Source organism: Melospiza melodia, chromosome 27 (assembly GCF_035770615.1).
Source record: "Melospiza melodia melodia isolate bMelMel2 chromosome 27, bMelMel2.pri, whole genome shotgun sequence".
NCBI classification, from domain to species: domain Eukaryota; kingdom Metazoa; phylum Chordata; class Aves; order Passeriformes; family Passerellidae; genus Melospiza; species Melospiza melodia.
The window spans coordinates 3,394,461-3,411,666 of NC_086220.1; the positions used below are offsets into that span (position 1 = coordinate 3,394,461).

The following is a 17,206-nucleotide window of genomic DNA, read 5'->3' on the forward strand; positions in this document are numbered from 1 at the left end:
TGCTTGTAGCAGCTTTTATTTTGGCTTCTGCAGGCAGAGGGACACGGGGAGAGATCCTGCTGAGACAAAAGACTGTGTGTATGCTTGCCTTCATTTCATTTTATTCTTTGGCTTGACATGATTTTTCACAATTATTTAAATATCTGTTTTTCAAATAACTATAAATGCAGAGAAGCTGCTGGTTGGGCATGGTGGCTGAACCCAGAAGAGTGTAACAAGGTGTATTAAACACCCACTATTCTTTGCTTGGGGGAGATTTTAAGCAGGGTTGACATCTTTATCTCTTCACTTGAGGCAGCTCAGGCAAAAGGAAGAAATAAAAATTGGTGTTAATTTGGGTGCTTCCTGCCTTTGATCATTCTGAGCCACTCAACCATCATGTTCTTCTTTTACCTCTTGGCATGTCCAGCGGGGTTAGCAGCTCAGTTCCAGCATGAGGGGGAGTTTTGTTTCTCCCAGTGCCTATGAAAATCTTGCACAATGGGCGGAGTGAGCTCCCAAAATCAAGGGATCTCCAGCCGATACTTCTTCACATGCTGCTCCTATAATCCAAGAGGTGGCTTGAAGGATGAACAGGACTGAACTTGGTACGTTTTACTGCCCTGGGAAGGTGGAAGCATTCAGGCGGATGATGATGATGAGAAGCTTGGAAAGGATGATTTATAATCAAATTATTCTTTACTTTTGTTGTAGGTTGAAAACTTAATCAGCCATCATAATGCTGGTTTAGTGCTGAATATTCCCCACAGAACTCCTGATAAGTGAGTGATGTTGGGATTTTGGCTGAACAGTTCATCTGAGGTCACACAGCAGGTTTATGTTAAAGCAGAATTTGGAAGATTGCAGTTTGAGGTGTAACTGCTGCTTCTTATACAGTCAGAGAACTATGTAATGGTTTGGGTTCAAAGGGAACTTTAAGTTCATCCAGTCCCACCCCATGGGCAGGGACACCTTCCACTGTCCCAGTGTGCTCCAAGTCCCGTCCAACCTGGTCTTGAACACTTCCAGGGATAGAGCAGCCATAGCTTCTCTGGGCAACCTGTGCCAGGGCCTCACCAGCCTCACAGTAAAGGATTTCTTCATAATACCTAATCTAAACCTGGCCTCTTACAGCTTAAAGCCATTCCTCCTTGTCCTGTCGATGCACAAAGGGAGATGTCTTATTCTAGCAGAAGGAGGAATGGTTTGAGTAACACATTAGACACTGTCCTTTTAAAAAGCCACAAATATGCCATCTTCTCATCTTCAGGCGCCCTGGAGGGGTCAGAATTCAGCTGGGGTTTATATTCTTGCCGTGTGAGAAAATGAGACCAGAAGTGTGCAGCACTTTATCCCTGTCTTGTTTACAAGCATCAGGAGAATGTCCTGGGAAATGTGAGCAGCTAATTTTAGATAACAACCGAGTTCAGGCCCTCCAAAAGGAGAAGGAATGTATCTCCAGCCAGACTGCCTGGAGCTCCAAAGTTCCTGAAGGCAGTGGATGTTTATGGCGTCGCCAGAACCTGAAATCTTTTGTGTGCAGACATAATCATCTGGTGTGCCACAAGCAGAGGTGGCTGTCATGGACATGATTGTGAAATCCCCCATCTCATGGAAGAGGAGAAGCTGCATCTGGGGTGGTTTGCACTTTGCTAATGCTCTCCAGCCCCAGACCCAAGGGGATTTCCAAATGCTAATAAATGAAGAATCAGAGTTTTCTGTTTATAGTAGTGGACACACAGGGAGCGTGGAGGCTGATCTGGTATTGCACAGGAACCTGAAAGGACCTGGATAAATTGCAGGGCTCGATTCCCAGGGAAACTGCCCTACCTTGGAGGCAGGAAGGAAAGAGGCTGAATTTAAATAACCCACTACATATTCCCTGTGTTTTTTTCCATCTTCTCTCTTGTTTCCTAGCACTCAGCTGGGACGGGGACATGCTGGGGCTGCATTGCACAGGGCCTGGGCTCCCAGTCCGGCTTTGTATTGGCCCAAAGAAGGTACCATCCCTTATAGCACTTCTCCCCAGGAAAGCTTCCTGACCCTAAGGAACGGCTCCATCTTTCTCAAGTCACTCCATATGTACAGAGGCTCCTGTCCAAAATCTGACTGCTCTGTCCCACCCTGGCCAGCAAGGACTAAGAGTGCCCTCTGCTGCACTCCTCCTTCCGTGGCAGTGCTCTGATTGCTCTTCAGGCATAAACAAAACGACTCCTTACTACAAAAAACAACTTTCATGTTCTAAAGGTCTGCCGTGCTGGCCGTGCACAACCCTGGTGCTGTATTTCAGCAGCAAACAGAAAGGATCATGACCCCAAATAAAGATGTGTGTGATCCTGCATCCATCCCAAAGCACTTTGGAGAACCTCTGCCCTTTATGAAAAACTTTCATCCAGGAGCTTTTCATTGCCTTATAAAATAGGCAGCTACTCACGCAGGAGTTCTAATCACGAAACTTTCATTCCCCGGAGCTGACAGGTGATGCTGACAGGTGATGCACAGCCAGATGTGACCTGACAGCACCAAACTACCCGTCCCTCCCTCCTGCTCAGACTCTGAGCACCACAAATCTGTTTCATCACTCCTCAGCCCTTGCACCCAAAAAGGAAAAAGGGGGTCTGTGTCAGTAAAGCTGTGCCAAGCTTCATAATCGGAGGTAGAAAGAGGAAAAATTTAAAGATAATAGTCCTGCTTTTACTGGGGTTTGATTTACCCACTTGGAAAGTAACCGAGCTGCAGGCAGCGGTGGCAGCCCCGAACCGCCGGAGCCGCAGGAACACACTCGCGTTCCCTGAATTTGGGCATTTTTTTGTTGCACCCTTTTGGTCTCCGTTCCAGCCTGCCACTCAGCGCGGGGCCCGCCCCTTCCAGAGGATATTTAAAGAGAAGCTGATGCTCGACTTGCTCCAGAGAGACGGCAAACTCCGCAGGAGAGGAGGGGGTAGCCGGCAGTCTGGATCCCTGCCCTTGGCAGTGCCCGGGATGCCGGGCAGCTTGGGCACAGTGCCCCGGACCCTGTTCCTGCTCCTCCTCGCCCCTGGCTGGGTACGTACGGCCCTGCAGCAGCTCTGCTGGGCACTGCAGCTTCTTGCTTCCGTGCATGCGAGGGCTTTGGGCTGAGAGACTCCTGCCGGCTGACAGCTGCTCCCGGGTTTCCGAGGGGGAAGCCGGGCTGGGAGCAGAGCGATGCAAACGTGCTGGGTACCTGAACCACACTGGGGGCTGCCCCGTGGCATCTGCGGGTCTCAGAGCTCCTGGCACATGGGAATGGGTCTTGTTTCCTCCTACTCCTGGAAGCCAGAAATCGGCCCTGGTCTAGAAGTGGGAAAACAGAGCAGAGAGAGGGGAAGGCAGTGAGTTTGTCATTGCAAAGAGTAACAGTCTCATATCCCAATTCCCTCCCATCACCACTCTTCCCCAGCTGTCACTGAATCCACCCATGTGCTCCCAAAAGCAGTGATCCCAAGGGGAAAATTAGACTGCATCATCTCTGGACCAGATTTCTGCCTGTTTTCCTGTTAATACAAGTTCTTGAGAGAGCAGGTGATTCCTCTGTGGACATTTGAGTGCTGTTCTCATGTCAACAGCATCAGGAACGTCACTGCCATCAATAAATTGCTGTAAGTGCTTTTTGGCTCAGTGAAACTGGGTTCACAGAGCCCCTTGCAGGGCTTGTTGAGGTGAGAGAGGCGCTCAGTTCCTGGTTGGGAAGCTCTGTGGGATTGCTCCTAGCAGTACTTAGTGTGTGCCAGCCCTTTTCCTGCCAAGAACACGAACTGGGCTGCAGTCTAAGGGAAACAGCTGCCATTTAGGGTGGGCATCTTGATTCTTACTCTGGCTCAGCTGTGGCAGCACCACGTAGCTCATATAAACCATAACAAGTAATCCCACCACTGTGACTTGGTTACCACTCTGAGACAGGTGATTTTCCCTAAACCTCAATGTCAAATGCTCAGAAATGTGAGTTTTGACTTTCTTTAAGCATTAGGTTGGATTCAGTGACCTTTGATGTCTTTTCCAACCTTAATGATTCCGTGATGCTTTGTGGATTAAGGCAAAAAATGAGAGCTGTTACTCCTGAATCTCTCTTCTGAGTTGTTCAGAGGTGGGAGTAGCTCCAGGATTACTGTGAGTTGTGTTGAGGCTCATCCTGGGCAGGTGTCTGTATCCCTGTGCTGTGTCTGTGAAGGGGGTCCCTGGTTCTTGTCTCTCCAAAGGAGCTGTTATACGTGCTGCAGCATCTTTAGAGCCTGAGATGGAGAGAGAGCAGAGGTTATCCACAATCATTTGGAGTTTGGAGGATGAATAACTGTGTTTTGGCTGCTTAGTCTTGGAGCACTAAAAGAACCAGCTGAGTGTTTATTACATCACCTCTACCTTGCAGCATTAACCCCTGGCTCCCAAAGCTCTTTGCAAACACCCAGCTCAGCTCAAAATTCACCTTTTCCTGCCCTCTGAGTGCAGTGGGATCAAAATGAGCCCAAACATATTTTAAAACATCCTCTTTGGTTTGGCTCCCTTAGCTGGTTCCCTGGGCTCGTGTAGACATTGGTCAGGAATGAGAAATCCAGACGGTGACACGAACCTGCTGCAGCGGTGGGAGCTCACGTTGCAGCACTCGTGCCTTCTAAAAGGTGCAGGGGAAGACGTTTTATGTAAATATGAAGCAGGAAGAACATTCTCAGTTTTTCTTACCTGCAGGTAACTGGGTTTGATTTTGGCAGTTAGGAGGGAGCTTGTTCTGGCTTGTCAGCTGAGCAGAGAGCTCTAGGGAGTCAGAGGTGGAGAGCACAGGGGAGAAGAGCAGAGCAGGGGAATCCTCTGCTCTGAGTGTTGGCACCTCTGCTGTGGCTTGGCCATCACTCAGGGGTCCTGGAGGTCCCACAGCTTCACACACAGTGTTTGTGATGGATGCAAGAGCTGTCAGAAAAGCCAGAAGAGCCAACATTCCAGGCTTTAAAACCTTCTTAAATCCATGGCCTTGATCTCTGGTTCTGTTCTGCTGCTCTGAGTTCACAGAAATGCTCTGCTCAACAGAAGCCAGGTCAAGGTTGTCATGAACTTGAAGTCAAGAGTATGCCCAGTGAAGGCAGAAGTGAGTTCTGGGGCAACCCTTTCTGTAGAGGCATGGATGTGCCAGGCTGGTCAGAGAGTAAGAAAACTAGATAAGTTTTCCCAGAATCGGCTTGTGAGACTTTAGGGAGCTGAAGATAAACACTCTCTGTTTTCATGTTTTTCTCAACAATTGTTTATAAGAATGACTAATTAACAAAACACCTATCAGGTGAAATGTATTGATTATTGACCAATCTGATCTATCTGTATTGGAACAATGTATAAAAAGAGAGAATTCAAACTGAAGTGAGGTGCTGTGCAAACCAGCCTTCTGGTGAGTCTGTGTCATTTCTTACTTGACAGTGACAGATGGAAGAAAATGAAATATTCTCTGAGTTGAATCCCTCTGGACCCAGGTCAGTGGCAGGTTATGTGGAAATATTGGGCTTTGTGTTACCTTTGGGTCTGCAACAAAGCCCTGAATTCCAACCCTGGCAGTTCTTGGGAACGATTTATGGAGTTCTTTGGGGCAGTTCTAGGGTAGTTCTTTGGGCAGAAGAACGAGAAGCAGCCCTGGGAAAGAATGCAGGGGGAAGGGTGCTCCATGCAAAACCAATATAATCCACTATTCACCCTCTCTGAAAGAAAATTCAGTAATGGAGGGCTCTAGGAAGTTGGTTGAACATTGACTTTTTCCCACTTGAGAGCCTCCCTGGCCAGGCAGTGTTTCAGTGCTCTGACTGCTGGGTGTGCGTGAGCTAAACCCCATTCCAGTTCATTCCCTCCTCTTCCAGGCCTTGGAGAGCAGCAGGAATTATAAATAGCTTGGGCTGACTTTGCTCAGCAATAAAACCGGCAAACGGGAGCCCCAACACCTCCTGGGCAATGGAGGGAGACACATCCAAGCCAACTGGCGGGAGCATCTGGGAGTATTTAGAAGGTCCTGAAAATCATGATGAATTGGGCTTTTGAGCTGCTGCTGGGGGAGCTGGGGTACAGCACAGGTGGGTGCAGGGTCACCAGCTGGGCTCTGATGCAACAGAGATCTGGATCCAGATGTTCTCCTGCTGAAAAGCAGCTATGATACAATGAGGAAGTGAGGCTGCTGTGAACAGAAGGTAAAACCAGGTGGGCTGGTTTATATGGGTGAGTTATTAAGGAAATAACTAGTGCCAGCAATGATTAATGAGAGTGGGGGAAAAACCACAGAATTGTAGAATCATGGGCTGGTTTGTGTTGGAAGGGATCTTGAAGATCATCCAGTTCTGTCCCCTTGTCATGGGTAGGGACACCTTCCACTAGACCAGGTTGCTCCAAGCCCTGTCCAACCTGATCTTGGACATTTCCAGGGGTGAGACAACTCAGTTGGGTTTAAAGCTGTTGCATTCTCTTATCCCCAAAGAGCTTGGTTTGGTTTGCATTTCAGCAGGAGAACTATTTTGGGAGTGTTTCTTTCTATGGCCTGTGGCTGACACTGCATTGGAAAATGCTTGTTATCATTATTTTTTCTTAAGTGCATGGATTACGTCTTAATATAGATCCCACATTAGGAATGCTTTGTCTCTTGTGTGGTCTCACACACCCACTCCAACTCATCTGGGACTAAATAACATGCTGCTTGGCATCTCCAGCAGCTGGAGCTGGAAAAAAGTAGGGAAGATTTCTGTATTTTTAGTTCTTTTAATGCACTTCAGCAGTTGGGAATTGATTCCTGGGACATGCCATGTTCTGGTGAGTGGCTCCAGGACAGTCGGCTGGGAACAGCTGGGCTGCAGGCTGGAGAGGCTTGTTTCCAAAATATTTAGTGCTAGGAGTTATCCAGGAGAATTATGCTGATTCCTGCTGAGCAGGGAGACTCTGGAAACACTCACCCCTTGGGACCACCAGAGGGAATGGCTGGAGCTCTTTCAGGAGTGGTTAAATGGGTATCAGGAAAGGTTCTTCCCCGGAGGGTACTGGCACTGCCCAGGTTCCCCAGGGAATGAACACAGACCCGAAGCTGCCAGAGCTCCAGGAGCCTTTGGACAACACTCTCAGGCACAGGGTGGGATTGTTGGGGTGTCTGTGCAGGGACAGGGCTGTACTCCATGATCCTGGTGGATCCCTCCCAACTTGAGATATTCCATGACTTTGAGGGAATATTTAGCCCAATCCCAGTCCCACAGTGCTGTGTTGGTGACACAGCTGTACAAAGAAGGTTGCACATTCTGACCCCACATGACCTAAAGTCGGAGCAACAGTAAAAATAGCTGGAAAATTTTTCCTACTCTGATTGGTGACAGACACAATATTCAAGGAAGCTATTTCACAAGTGAGGGCTGGATGGGATCTGAAAAGTGCAAAGAGAGCCATAACAAGATATATTTTTTGACTTGTTCCAGGTGTGTGTGCCCCTCCCTGCTGCCCTCAAGGCTATTACCAGCTCAGCTGCTGCTCTCCTGGGGTGACAGCAGAGCTGTGAGGGGTCTGCCTCATTGTATGCTTCCCTCTCCACCCTGTTCATAGCAGTGGAGGATCCCAGAGTGTTTTGGTGGCATCATCCATGTGCCAGGGTTGTGGGAGCTGAGCCATGTCCCTAATAGTGGAGTGGTGCATGGAGCAGGGCAAGGGGGAATTTGGATGGGTAGGATCTGAACAGTAAACCAGGCTGCAGCTGATGCTGGTGTTTCTGAGGAGGTTTCAGAGGATCTCTAGAGACCACAGGTTCTGCACTGTTCACAGTCAGGTTGTTACATCTTGCCCAAATCTGGGCACAGCCAGAGCTGAGCTGCTGTTCCTGCTCTGAGCTGATGCAGGACAGGGATGGCACACACTCAGTGACTGGGATGCTGGACCCATCTGGGTTTTCCAGAGCAGGTAATCCTACTTCAGCTGGTCTCTGTTTGGTGTCTACAGTGTCATGAAGTCAAGGGTGGGTTTCAAGGGCTGCCCAGTGAAGTGCTGCCAAAGGGGAGCATCTGTGCACTCACAAGGTCCCAAGGAAGGTTGGTTATGCTGCGTTCCTTGGAAAATGGAGAGGGCACATGTAATAAGAAAGTGTGAGATGCAGAGGACAAAATAAAACTTGCAAGTTTCTGGGCTGGTTTTCAGCATCCCCACAGTCCCACTGCCTGGCTTTGGGCAAGTCCTGTTGCTGTGCACGTTGCTTTTTCAGCTTCCATTCGGTCTGATGCTGGTACAGAGGCTTTGATGGTTGTCCTGTGTAAAAGCTGGAATTCCTTGCTGTTAATGATTACTACTTTATTGCTTCCAGAGAGGGTGAGCTGTGCTGGGGACTCTGAGCTACTGCTTGTCCTGTTTGGTTTGGATCTGCTTCCAAGAGACTTTTTTTTTTTTTCCCCTTGAGCTCCAGATGAAATAGGGATGAGGAAAACCTGAGTTCTTGGGAGCTGCATACACCCCTCTGGCTTGTCCCCTTCTCTTCTGGGGTATCTGTGCTTTCAGCAGAGACATATTTTTCCTATCCCTGTCCAGCTACCTTGCAATAGACTCATTCTCTCCATGGCTTTTTGCCTTCCAGGTAGAACCACAGGCCTGCCTGTTCCCATGCCAGTGTCCCTCCCAAGCTCTGCCGTGCCCTGCGGGTACCAGCCACGTGTGGGATGCCTGTGGCTGCTGCAAGGTGTGTGCCCAGCAGCTGGGCGAGCTCTGCTCCTTGCACAGGCCCTGTGACCATCACAAGGGACTCTACTGTGACTTCTCAGAAATCCACAGAGGCAGTGGGATCTGCTTAGGTGAGAGCTGCAGGTTCTGTCCTTGCCTTGTGTGTTTTTTCCGTGGTGCCTCCCCAGAACACCCATCAGAATTTCCTTGGTGCTTCATCCCATGCCAGCCTGGGAACAGCAGATCCCCTGGCACACACACAGCTGGTGTCTCACAGTGAGGGCTGTGGGACTCTCCCGTGTCTTGTGACATCCCCGTGGGACATCCTTTACCCTTTGGGCAAATATCAGCAGTCTGAGCTCTTACAGAAAGTACTTTCCTTGGAATATCCTACCCTAAATCCCTCTGCCTTGTGCCAGGGATAGGTGTTCTGTACTTGGCTGCTTCTATGCAAGAGGCAAAGTGTATTTCTCGCCATAGCATGTGGGTGGGAAGAGCTGAATAGCTCCTTCACCACATTGTGTCTCTGTGGAACATAAGAATTCCAGAGCCAGGTAATGCAAATGCAGAAACTGCTTTCTCTCCCAACACCTCTTTTCAGCTAGAAAAGAAAAAACAATTTTTATTTTTTTTTCAGTAGTTCCTTCTGAAGCAAGCAGAAATTATTTTGGCCTAGAGGAAAATAAAGTATTTCTGCAACCTCCTGGTCTTTGTTTAAAAACAAGACTCCTGTCCCATCTCTGACAGGAGCCAACATTTTTTTTCTTAAATTCAAGATTTTCAAAATAGTCAGGAAGACCTAGGAGTTGGCAGTTTATTGTGAGTACTTAGGGAAATGTTTGGCCACAGCACTGGATGTCTCTGGAAATGATCCAGCACCAACCTGAGACAGAATCATAATATCATGGAACAGTTTAGCTTGGAAAGGATCTTAAAGCTCTTCTTGAGCCACCTCCTGCCATGGGTGGGGACACCTTCCACTGTCCCAGTTTGCTCCAAGCCTTATCCAACCTGGCCTTGGACACTTCCAGGACTGGGGCAGCCACAGCTGCTCTGGGCACCCTGTGCCAGGACCTCAACAGCCTCACAGGGAAGAATTTCTTCTCAATATCCCATTTATCCCCAACCCTTGTCTAACTGAGTCTAACTTGTTGGTGTTTTGTCCTCCAAGAAGTTTTTACAAGTTGCTTCATTTTCATTCCCCAATTTGGGGACTTTTTGGAAGCCATGGATTTTTGGAGCTCCTGGTACTTTCTGCAGACATTGAAACACCTGAGAGCTGAGGATGGAAGCACAGTAAGGCAAACACAGGCGTGATGACATCCAGCAGGTGTGAGCTGCATGCTGCCTCATTCCAAATGGGAATGAGGTGTCTGTTTGTGGAGGAAAGGTAGCAAAATCACAGGAACAATTTCCTCAGAAGTGTGGGAGACACCATTTCAAAATCTCTCCATGAAGCCTTGAAATCATTCTAATAAAGGTGCTTTGTATTCACCAGACATCCAGGTTTGATCCAAACATTTTGGAGTGAGAGTCCCAGATCCTGCTGTGGAGGAAATCAGACTTGCAGACACAACTATCCTTCCTGGTTTTAAATAAGAAATTAGGCTTTTCACAGCAAAAACTGCAGTGAACACAGGCCAGGATTTATTTCTAAAATGGGCTGAGGATTTGGGCCATAATATCCTTGGGTGATGTTTTTATGATGTCCACATGGATCTGTTGGAAGATTTTGGAGGGATTTTGGAGGCACTGAAGGAAGCTGGAGGAGTGAGTCAGAGGAAAGGAAGGATCAATGTTTTGACTTAAATTTATCCAAATAAGCAGATGTGCTAGAAGGAGAAAGGAGCTGAGGCGTCAAGAGAAAAGTGTCTCAGTTGAGACCAGTCTGTAGGCTGTATTGGGAGAGATGGGAAGGGAACCATCAGAGGGAAACTTATTTTATATTTGTGTAATATTATCACATTCCACATATTTCAGAGGAATCCTTTCCTTCCTGCAGAGACCTCGGAGTACCAGAAAGGTAGACAGGATCCTGTAGTAACTCTAGAGTAGGGGTCCTGCAGGTGATAGGGGGTGCAGGGAGCTGGTAGAGCTTCACAGAGCAGCTCTTTCAGCAATGCCACATCCCTTGAGGAAAAGGACAAAAAGTCTCCTTGGCTGGGCTTGGTGTTTGGGTGTGAATGGTGCCAGGCAGAGCCGGGGAATAAAGAGCTGGAACACTTAATGGGTGCTGTCTCTTCGGAGCCTTAATGGGACCAGGTCAGAGGGAAAGGGAGGTCATGGAGGGCACAACAGAGGGATTGAGTTTGGAAAACAAAATCAACCCCTGGAGCAGGCTGCTGTTCTTTGGGAGGGGAGGGAGGAGAGGGAACGGCATGATCTGCTCACTGAGATGGAAGAGAGTGTTTAAAAATAAGTATGAATTGTTGTATAGAGGAAGGGTGGATGGATGGCTTCCACTTTGATGGAAAAAGTGAGGATTTTGAAATGTCAAAGTTGGAGCACAGGAGTATTTTTATCCCAATGACATTGTAAAGAGTTGCAAGATGACATGCAGGTCTTGATAGGAACAGTCCAGAAGGATTCGTGTCCCCTCGAGGGATAGGGATGGGATGGAAAGAGATTCTTACGCCTTGTTTGAATCAAACACTTTGTATCCGAAACAGTGTCCCTAGGCGAGCAGGACTTAGGGGAAACCAGATCAGGTTTCCTGGGAAGCTTCCGCAAGCAGTCAAAAAATCCTTCCTTTTGGTAACTTCCCCATAGAGGCTTGCATGGATTTTTAAATTTTTTTTTTTTTTTTTTTTTTTTTTTTTTTAAGATTCAGGATTGCAGAAAACAGCAGCTGCTGAAAACTGTCCAAAATCAAGATTTCTAACGTGTGAAAACTCTGAGATTTCAATGTTTAATTTCAGGCTGAGAGAAAAAAAGATATTAACTATATATATATATATATATATATATAAAAGTATATATATATATATATATATATATATATATATATAAAAAAGTATATATATATAAGTATATATATAAAAAAGTATATATATATAAGTATATATATACATATAAGTATATATATATACTTATATATATATGTATATATATATATGTTTTTTTTTAAAAAATATATATAAGTATTTTTTTTAAACCTCAAAATTTTTAATGACTTATTTAGAATACTTATTTGGCTATGCCAAAACTTTCCCTTTCCATTCTATCAAAATATTTCATCTTCATAGTATCAAAATAATTACCAGAGCAAAATGCTTCCCTCTGTGGATACTATCCCATGAGTATTTTTGTTGATCATAAAGGAAATCTTTCATGTCAAATGGTTCAGTTGGTTCTACTTGAAAACATTCTTGATCTTAATCAGCTAAGAGATTTCTCCTGGAAAGCTTCCAGTGGGAAAGTTCTGGCTAATGCAGTCATAAGAACTTGGGAGTGTTGTTGTGCCTGCAGAGTAAAGGTTCCTGCTCTGTGTCAGATATTGTTTCCTTTTTTTTGCCCATTTAAGTTTTATTGGGAAAGAGGCAGAGACTGGTAGGAGGTCTGGAGATGAGAGATCCAGAGATCAGAAAGGAGAGAACTGGAAAAAATTGGGGCTGGAAGGAGGAAGAGATTTGTGCATCATAGAGGGGCCGAAAAGGTCATCAGCCCAAAGTTCATTTTCATTTGTAGGTACCATTTGCATGGGGGAACCCACCATTCTTAGAAGAGCGTTGCCTATTGGTATCCCAGGAGTACTGAGGAGCACAGCCATGCTCACATGCCATGTCAGGACTGTCTTGCACAGCACCACTGACCTGTCACTCTGAGCTGGTTGAGAAGAACTCTGACAGAGAAACGGGCTCTTTACAGGCACCAAAGACAAAATCATACTTAGTAGTTCATCCAAGTGGAAATGAAATTTCTAGAGAATTTTGGGAGGACCAGCACTTCTGAAAAATCAGTGTCATGAATAGCCTTGGGTCCAGGGAGGCAAATATGACATATCCAGCACTGGGATGGCAAAGCAGGGGAGGATGAGCTCTGTCCCTCCTCAGGAGAGCTCTGTGTCCCCAAGGCAGGGCTTCAGCCTTCTGCTTACTCCTCCTTCTCCTCCTCTTCCTCCCCCAGCTCGTGAGGGTGCGACGTGTGACCTGCTGGGCAAGATCTACCTCAACGGGGAGAGCTTCCAACCCACGTGCAAGCTGCAGTGCATCTGCATGGACGGGGCCATCGGCTGCGTCCCGCTCTGCGCCGATGACCTGCGCCTGCCGTCCCCAGAGTGCCCCGCGCCCCGCAGGGTGAAGCTCCACAACAAGTGCTGTGAGGAGTGGGTGTGTGAGGAGGGCAGCGAGGATAACCGCTTAGGAACAGCCACGGCAGGTCAGTGGGGCACGTGGGATGGGGCTGGGAGCTGATGGCTGGGGAAGAGGGGTGGATTGGAGCACTGACTGGTTTGGGGCTGGGGGTGGCTTTGTGCATCATCATGATGGGGGTGAGTACCAAGTGTTGGGCTCCAGAGCTAAACACTAGGTCCAGCCCACCCAGCTGCTCCATCACTCGCCTTCCCAGCTGGACAAGGGGGAGTGTCAGAACCATGTCTGGACGGGCTGTTTGGGTCCAATCCGGCTAGCTACGGACCTTAGCCCACATGAGCTTACATGCATGAAAGCAAAAGATTGAAAGCGCTCTTCTCCACGTGGGGACGAATGTCCTCTGCTTATTGAAGTGGAGGACACACCTCAGACTCAGGCAACCCCCAAGATGGGAAAGAGGGTGTTGTCTGATGGCGGGAGACTTTTATACCCGGGGAATGAGGGTGGAGGAAGAAGACCATGGCCAATGGGATACCAGTGAGGGGACACTAAACGAGGGAAGGGAAGAGACCACCAGGGCTGACACTGGGGTGGGGAAGAAGAAGACTGTGTGGTCATAGGAGACAAATCATGTGAACAGTGCAAATCACCAAACACCCAGTGCAAACAACTAAATAACTATTTAGTGCAATACAACAGGGGAGAAAATAAATGGAAAGTGACTTGTAGGTTGAGATAAGGCAGTTTATTAAAGGAAAAGTGAAAATTTGCATGTGCACAAGCAAAGAGAAAAAGAATAGATTTATTCTTTACTTCCCATCATCAAGTGGTGTCCGGCCACTTCCTAGGAAGCAGGACTTCAGCACATGGAGCAGTTGCACCAGAAGTTAAACATTGTGAATAGCAATTTCCCCCTCCCCCTCTTCCTCCTCCTTTTCTTAGCTTTTATATCTGACCTGATACAGTCTAGAATATCCCTGTGGTGATTTTGGGTCAGCTGTGTCCACTCCCAGGATCTTGCCCACTCCCAGCCCCTTGATCAGGGGGTGAAAGTTGGAGAGACATCACTGATGCTGTGCCAACCCTGCCCAGCAGTAGCCAAAAAACACTGGTGTGTTACCAACAGCTTTCCAGCTCCCACTGCAGAGCACAGCGCTGGAATGGCTGCTCTGGGAACATCAACTCCAGCTCAGCCGACCCAATACAAAGTGAAACCTCAGTGGTGCTATGGGAAAGCTGCTGTGTCCTGAAGTGTCCCTGCAGACCTGTCTGGAGCCGGGCTATGTAGGAAATGGCCCCTGCCCACCTGCATCCCCTTCCTGCTGAGAGGCCAAGCATCTCATGGGATGGGCCAGACCTTTGCTGATGTTCCTGAAGTGTTAAACTGAGTTGGGAGCAGCCATGGAGCTGCCACTCTTTGTGCAAAGCTCTGAGCCTTGCCTTGTGTCTCTTCCTCATGGCTCAGTTTTCAGGAAGGATCCAGCTCACAGGCCAGAGCTGAACAACCTGCAGGAGAACTGCCTGGTGCAGACCACAGAATGGAGCACGTGCTCCCGGAGCTGCGGAATGGGCATCTCCACCCGTGTGACCAACAACAACCCCCAGTGCCGCCTGGAGAAGGAGACTCGGCTCTGCATGGTCCGGCCCTGCGACTTCTCCATGGAGAAAACCAAGGTATGGTGAGGTATGGTGCTGGAGGATAGGGGACACAGCACCCCAAATGCTGGGGACAGCCTTGGGAATGATCCTGGCTCACAGGATCCTGGCTCTATGCTTCCACTTCCTCTGTGTCCCATTGCCCAGTGATGGGGTCAGAGCACAGGCCTCAATGCATCTTTCCTGTCGTGTCCATGGTAATTCATCTGCTCTCTCCCTAGAAGGGGAAGAAGTGTGTGCGGACCCCAAAGCAGCGCCAGAGCCTCCGCTTTGAGTTTTCAGGATGCACCAGCACGCGCTCCTACCGGCCGCGGTTCTGCGGCAGCTGCTCGGACGGGCGCTGCTGCACCCCGTTCCTGACCAGCACCGTGGACGTGGAGTTCCGCTGCCCCGAGGGGGACTTCTTCCAGAGGAAAATGATGTTCATCAAGATGTGCTCCTGCCACTACGACTGTCCCCGAGACAATGACATCTTCCTGGCCACGTATCACCGTTGGATGATCGGAGACCACGTCAAGATTGAGCAGCAATAGCCCTGTCTTGCCAGGTCTGAGGTGTGCAGGAAGGCTCTGCAGTGCTTTTGTGGCTGTGTCCTGGCCAATGCAGCCTCTTCCCTTTCTGTGAGGGGCTGTGCCTTCCACAGCAGCACCATTCACACCAGCGGTCCCTGTGGTTTTCCCAATGAGCCAAGGGAGGAGCCGCAGCTGCTCCAGTCCCCTGACCCCCATGCACAGTGTGCCAACGTCAGTGAAGGAACCAGAAACAAGCTTGAGCTGCAAACTTGATCTGTGTTCCTGCTGGCCAGAAGAGAGAGTGGTTCAAGATCATGTGGCTCCCGCCTGTCTCCAGCCCAGAGCACAATTCCTGATTCAGACCCCAAGAATTCTTCCAGCATTAACGGGGGTAGACCAGGCTGCCAGACCAAGGTGTGTCCCCTGAAGGTGCTGCTCCAAGCAGCTTTTAGTGCCTTGATGAACATTTCATAGAACCATGAAGTGGTTTGGGTTGCAAGGCACTTAGAAGCTCATCTTGTTTCAACCCCGTCATGGATAGGGACACATTCCACTAACCCAGGCTGCCCCAAGCCCCGTACAACCTGGCCTTGGACACTTCCAGGGATGGGGCAGCCACAGCTTCTCTGGGCAACCTGTGGCAGGGCCTCACCAGCCTCACAGGGAGGAATTTCTTCCTAATCTTGTCAGAAATGGCTCTGGGGTGGGAGAGGGACTGGACCACACAAGTTTACACATGCACAGTGAGGCTGCAACTGTTTCAGCTCTGGAGTCTTTGCTCTGGATGTTTGTAAGTAGGAGGAACACTTTTCAGCTCCAGCCTCCCTGGCCATTCTAAGGTACTGGCAAGAGAAATCCTCCTATCTGTAAATGGAGCAGATCCCATCTGGAGTTACTAGGGCAGTGCCATGGGGAGCTGTTGGCACTGGTATCACCAGCAGTGGGATTTCCTCCTGGCCACAGACTTGGCAGAGTCTCTCTGCCCCGAGAGGACCCCATTGCCAGCCCATAGCTCCAGGAAAGGCCTCCAGCAGCCAGTGCCAGTGGTGCGTCCAGCAGCACATTGGCAGCTTTGTGGGACTGCTAAGGTCTTGTTAGGTGTGGAAAAATCTTCTGATTTTTAGCAGAAATATCCAGGTACAGCACCTGATGCTGGTTCTTAAGTCATCCTTGCCTATGACCATTGGAAATCATGAAGAATTTCTGTTCTGGCCAGGCAGGAGCAAGACTTCACCTCACCATATCTTCCTACCCCAAATTACAACCTGGTGCTAATGGACATTCTTAGCTGTCCCCAACTGCTGCCCTGAATTTCCAGACTGCTGACACACTAGCTCAGGGCCCATGTTCCATCCCAGCCTCTGTTCTTTCTCTCGGCCTGCAGCAGCTCATGAATCCTCACCCTCCTGTAATCAATTTGAACTGTAAATAATTTATCTGATATTGTTTCTAAGGCCTTTGTACAGTCCCAGGATCCTGTTGGCACAGCCCTGCTCAGGCTGTTAGTCCTCTTGAGCTTCTCTCCTGCCATTCATACAGTTGCTGAGTCTCAAACCATCCTGAGGTTGCACTTTACTCAATGCTAATAAATATCTCTATTTTTATATCTCTGAACTCATCCCTTTGTGTGAGGCTCCTGCCTGGTTCCTCTGCTGACCTTTCCCCAGTGCTGGGATCTTCTGTAGAGTTGATGGCTGGGTACTGAAGAGAAGGGGGTGACAGTTTTTTTTTCCTGTTCCCAAATAGCAGCAGGATTGATGTTAGTGTTTCACAGACACCTCTGCAGCCCACAAAACACAGCTCCTCCCTCCACAGCTTGGAGGGGGGACAGGCAGAGCCCCCCTCTGCCTGCTGAAGAACCCACAAGTCCTTAATACCAGATTAAAAATAACTCTGAGAGCAGATGTGAACAGAAGTCAGTGATAACAGGGCCAGAACGCGAGGGGCTTTGCAGTGGCTTAACAGCTTATGGATTCATCCCCCTCTCATCACATTAGCAGGGACTCCCCCCTCTCCCACTCCGCAGGGCCAAGAGGCTCTTCCTGCTCCCAAACCTTCAGCCCCACCGGGGAAGGCTTAGGGCTCCCAGGG

General features: G+C 48.7%; 1 protein-coding gene across 12 annotated transcripts in view; it reads left to right on the top strand.

Moving 5' to 3' along the window:
• Positions 1-2,876: 2,876 nt before the first annotated feature.
• EPB41 (erythrocyte membrane protein band 4.1) overlaps positions 2,877-17,206 on the top strand; it is a 110,938-nt gene continuing 96,608 nt past the window's right edge. For 7 of the 12 annotated variants that reach the window (XM_063177556.1, XM_063177557.1, XM_063177558.1 and 4 more), the window contains exons 1-3: positions 2,881-3,024; positions 8,555-8,768; positions 12,763-13,014. In XM_063177556.1, the coding sequence (XP_063033626.1) occupies positions 2,962-3,024; positions 8,555-8,768; positions 12,763-13,014 (529 nt within the window). In that variant the 5' untranslated portion in view covers positions 2,881-2,961. Of the gene's footprint in view, positions 3,025-8,554; positions 8,769-12,762; positions 13,015-14,412; positions 14,622-14,824; positions 16,730-17,206 lie in introns of those variants that run through there. The other 5 variants (XM_063177554.1, XM_063177555.1, XM_063177561.1 and 2 more) reach the window with 2 other exon arrangements.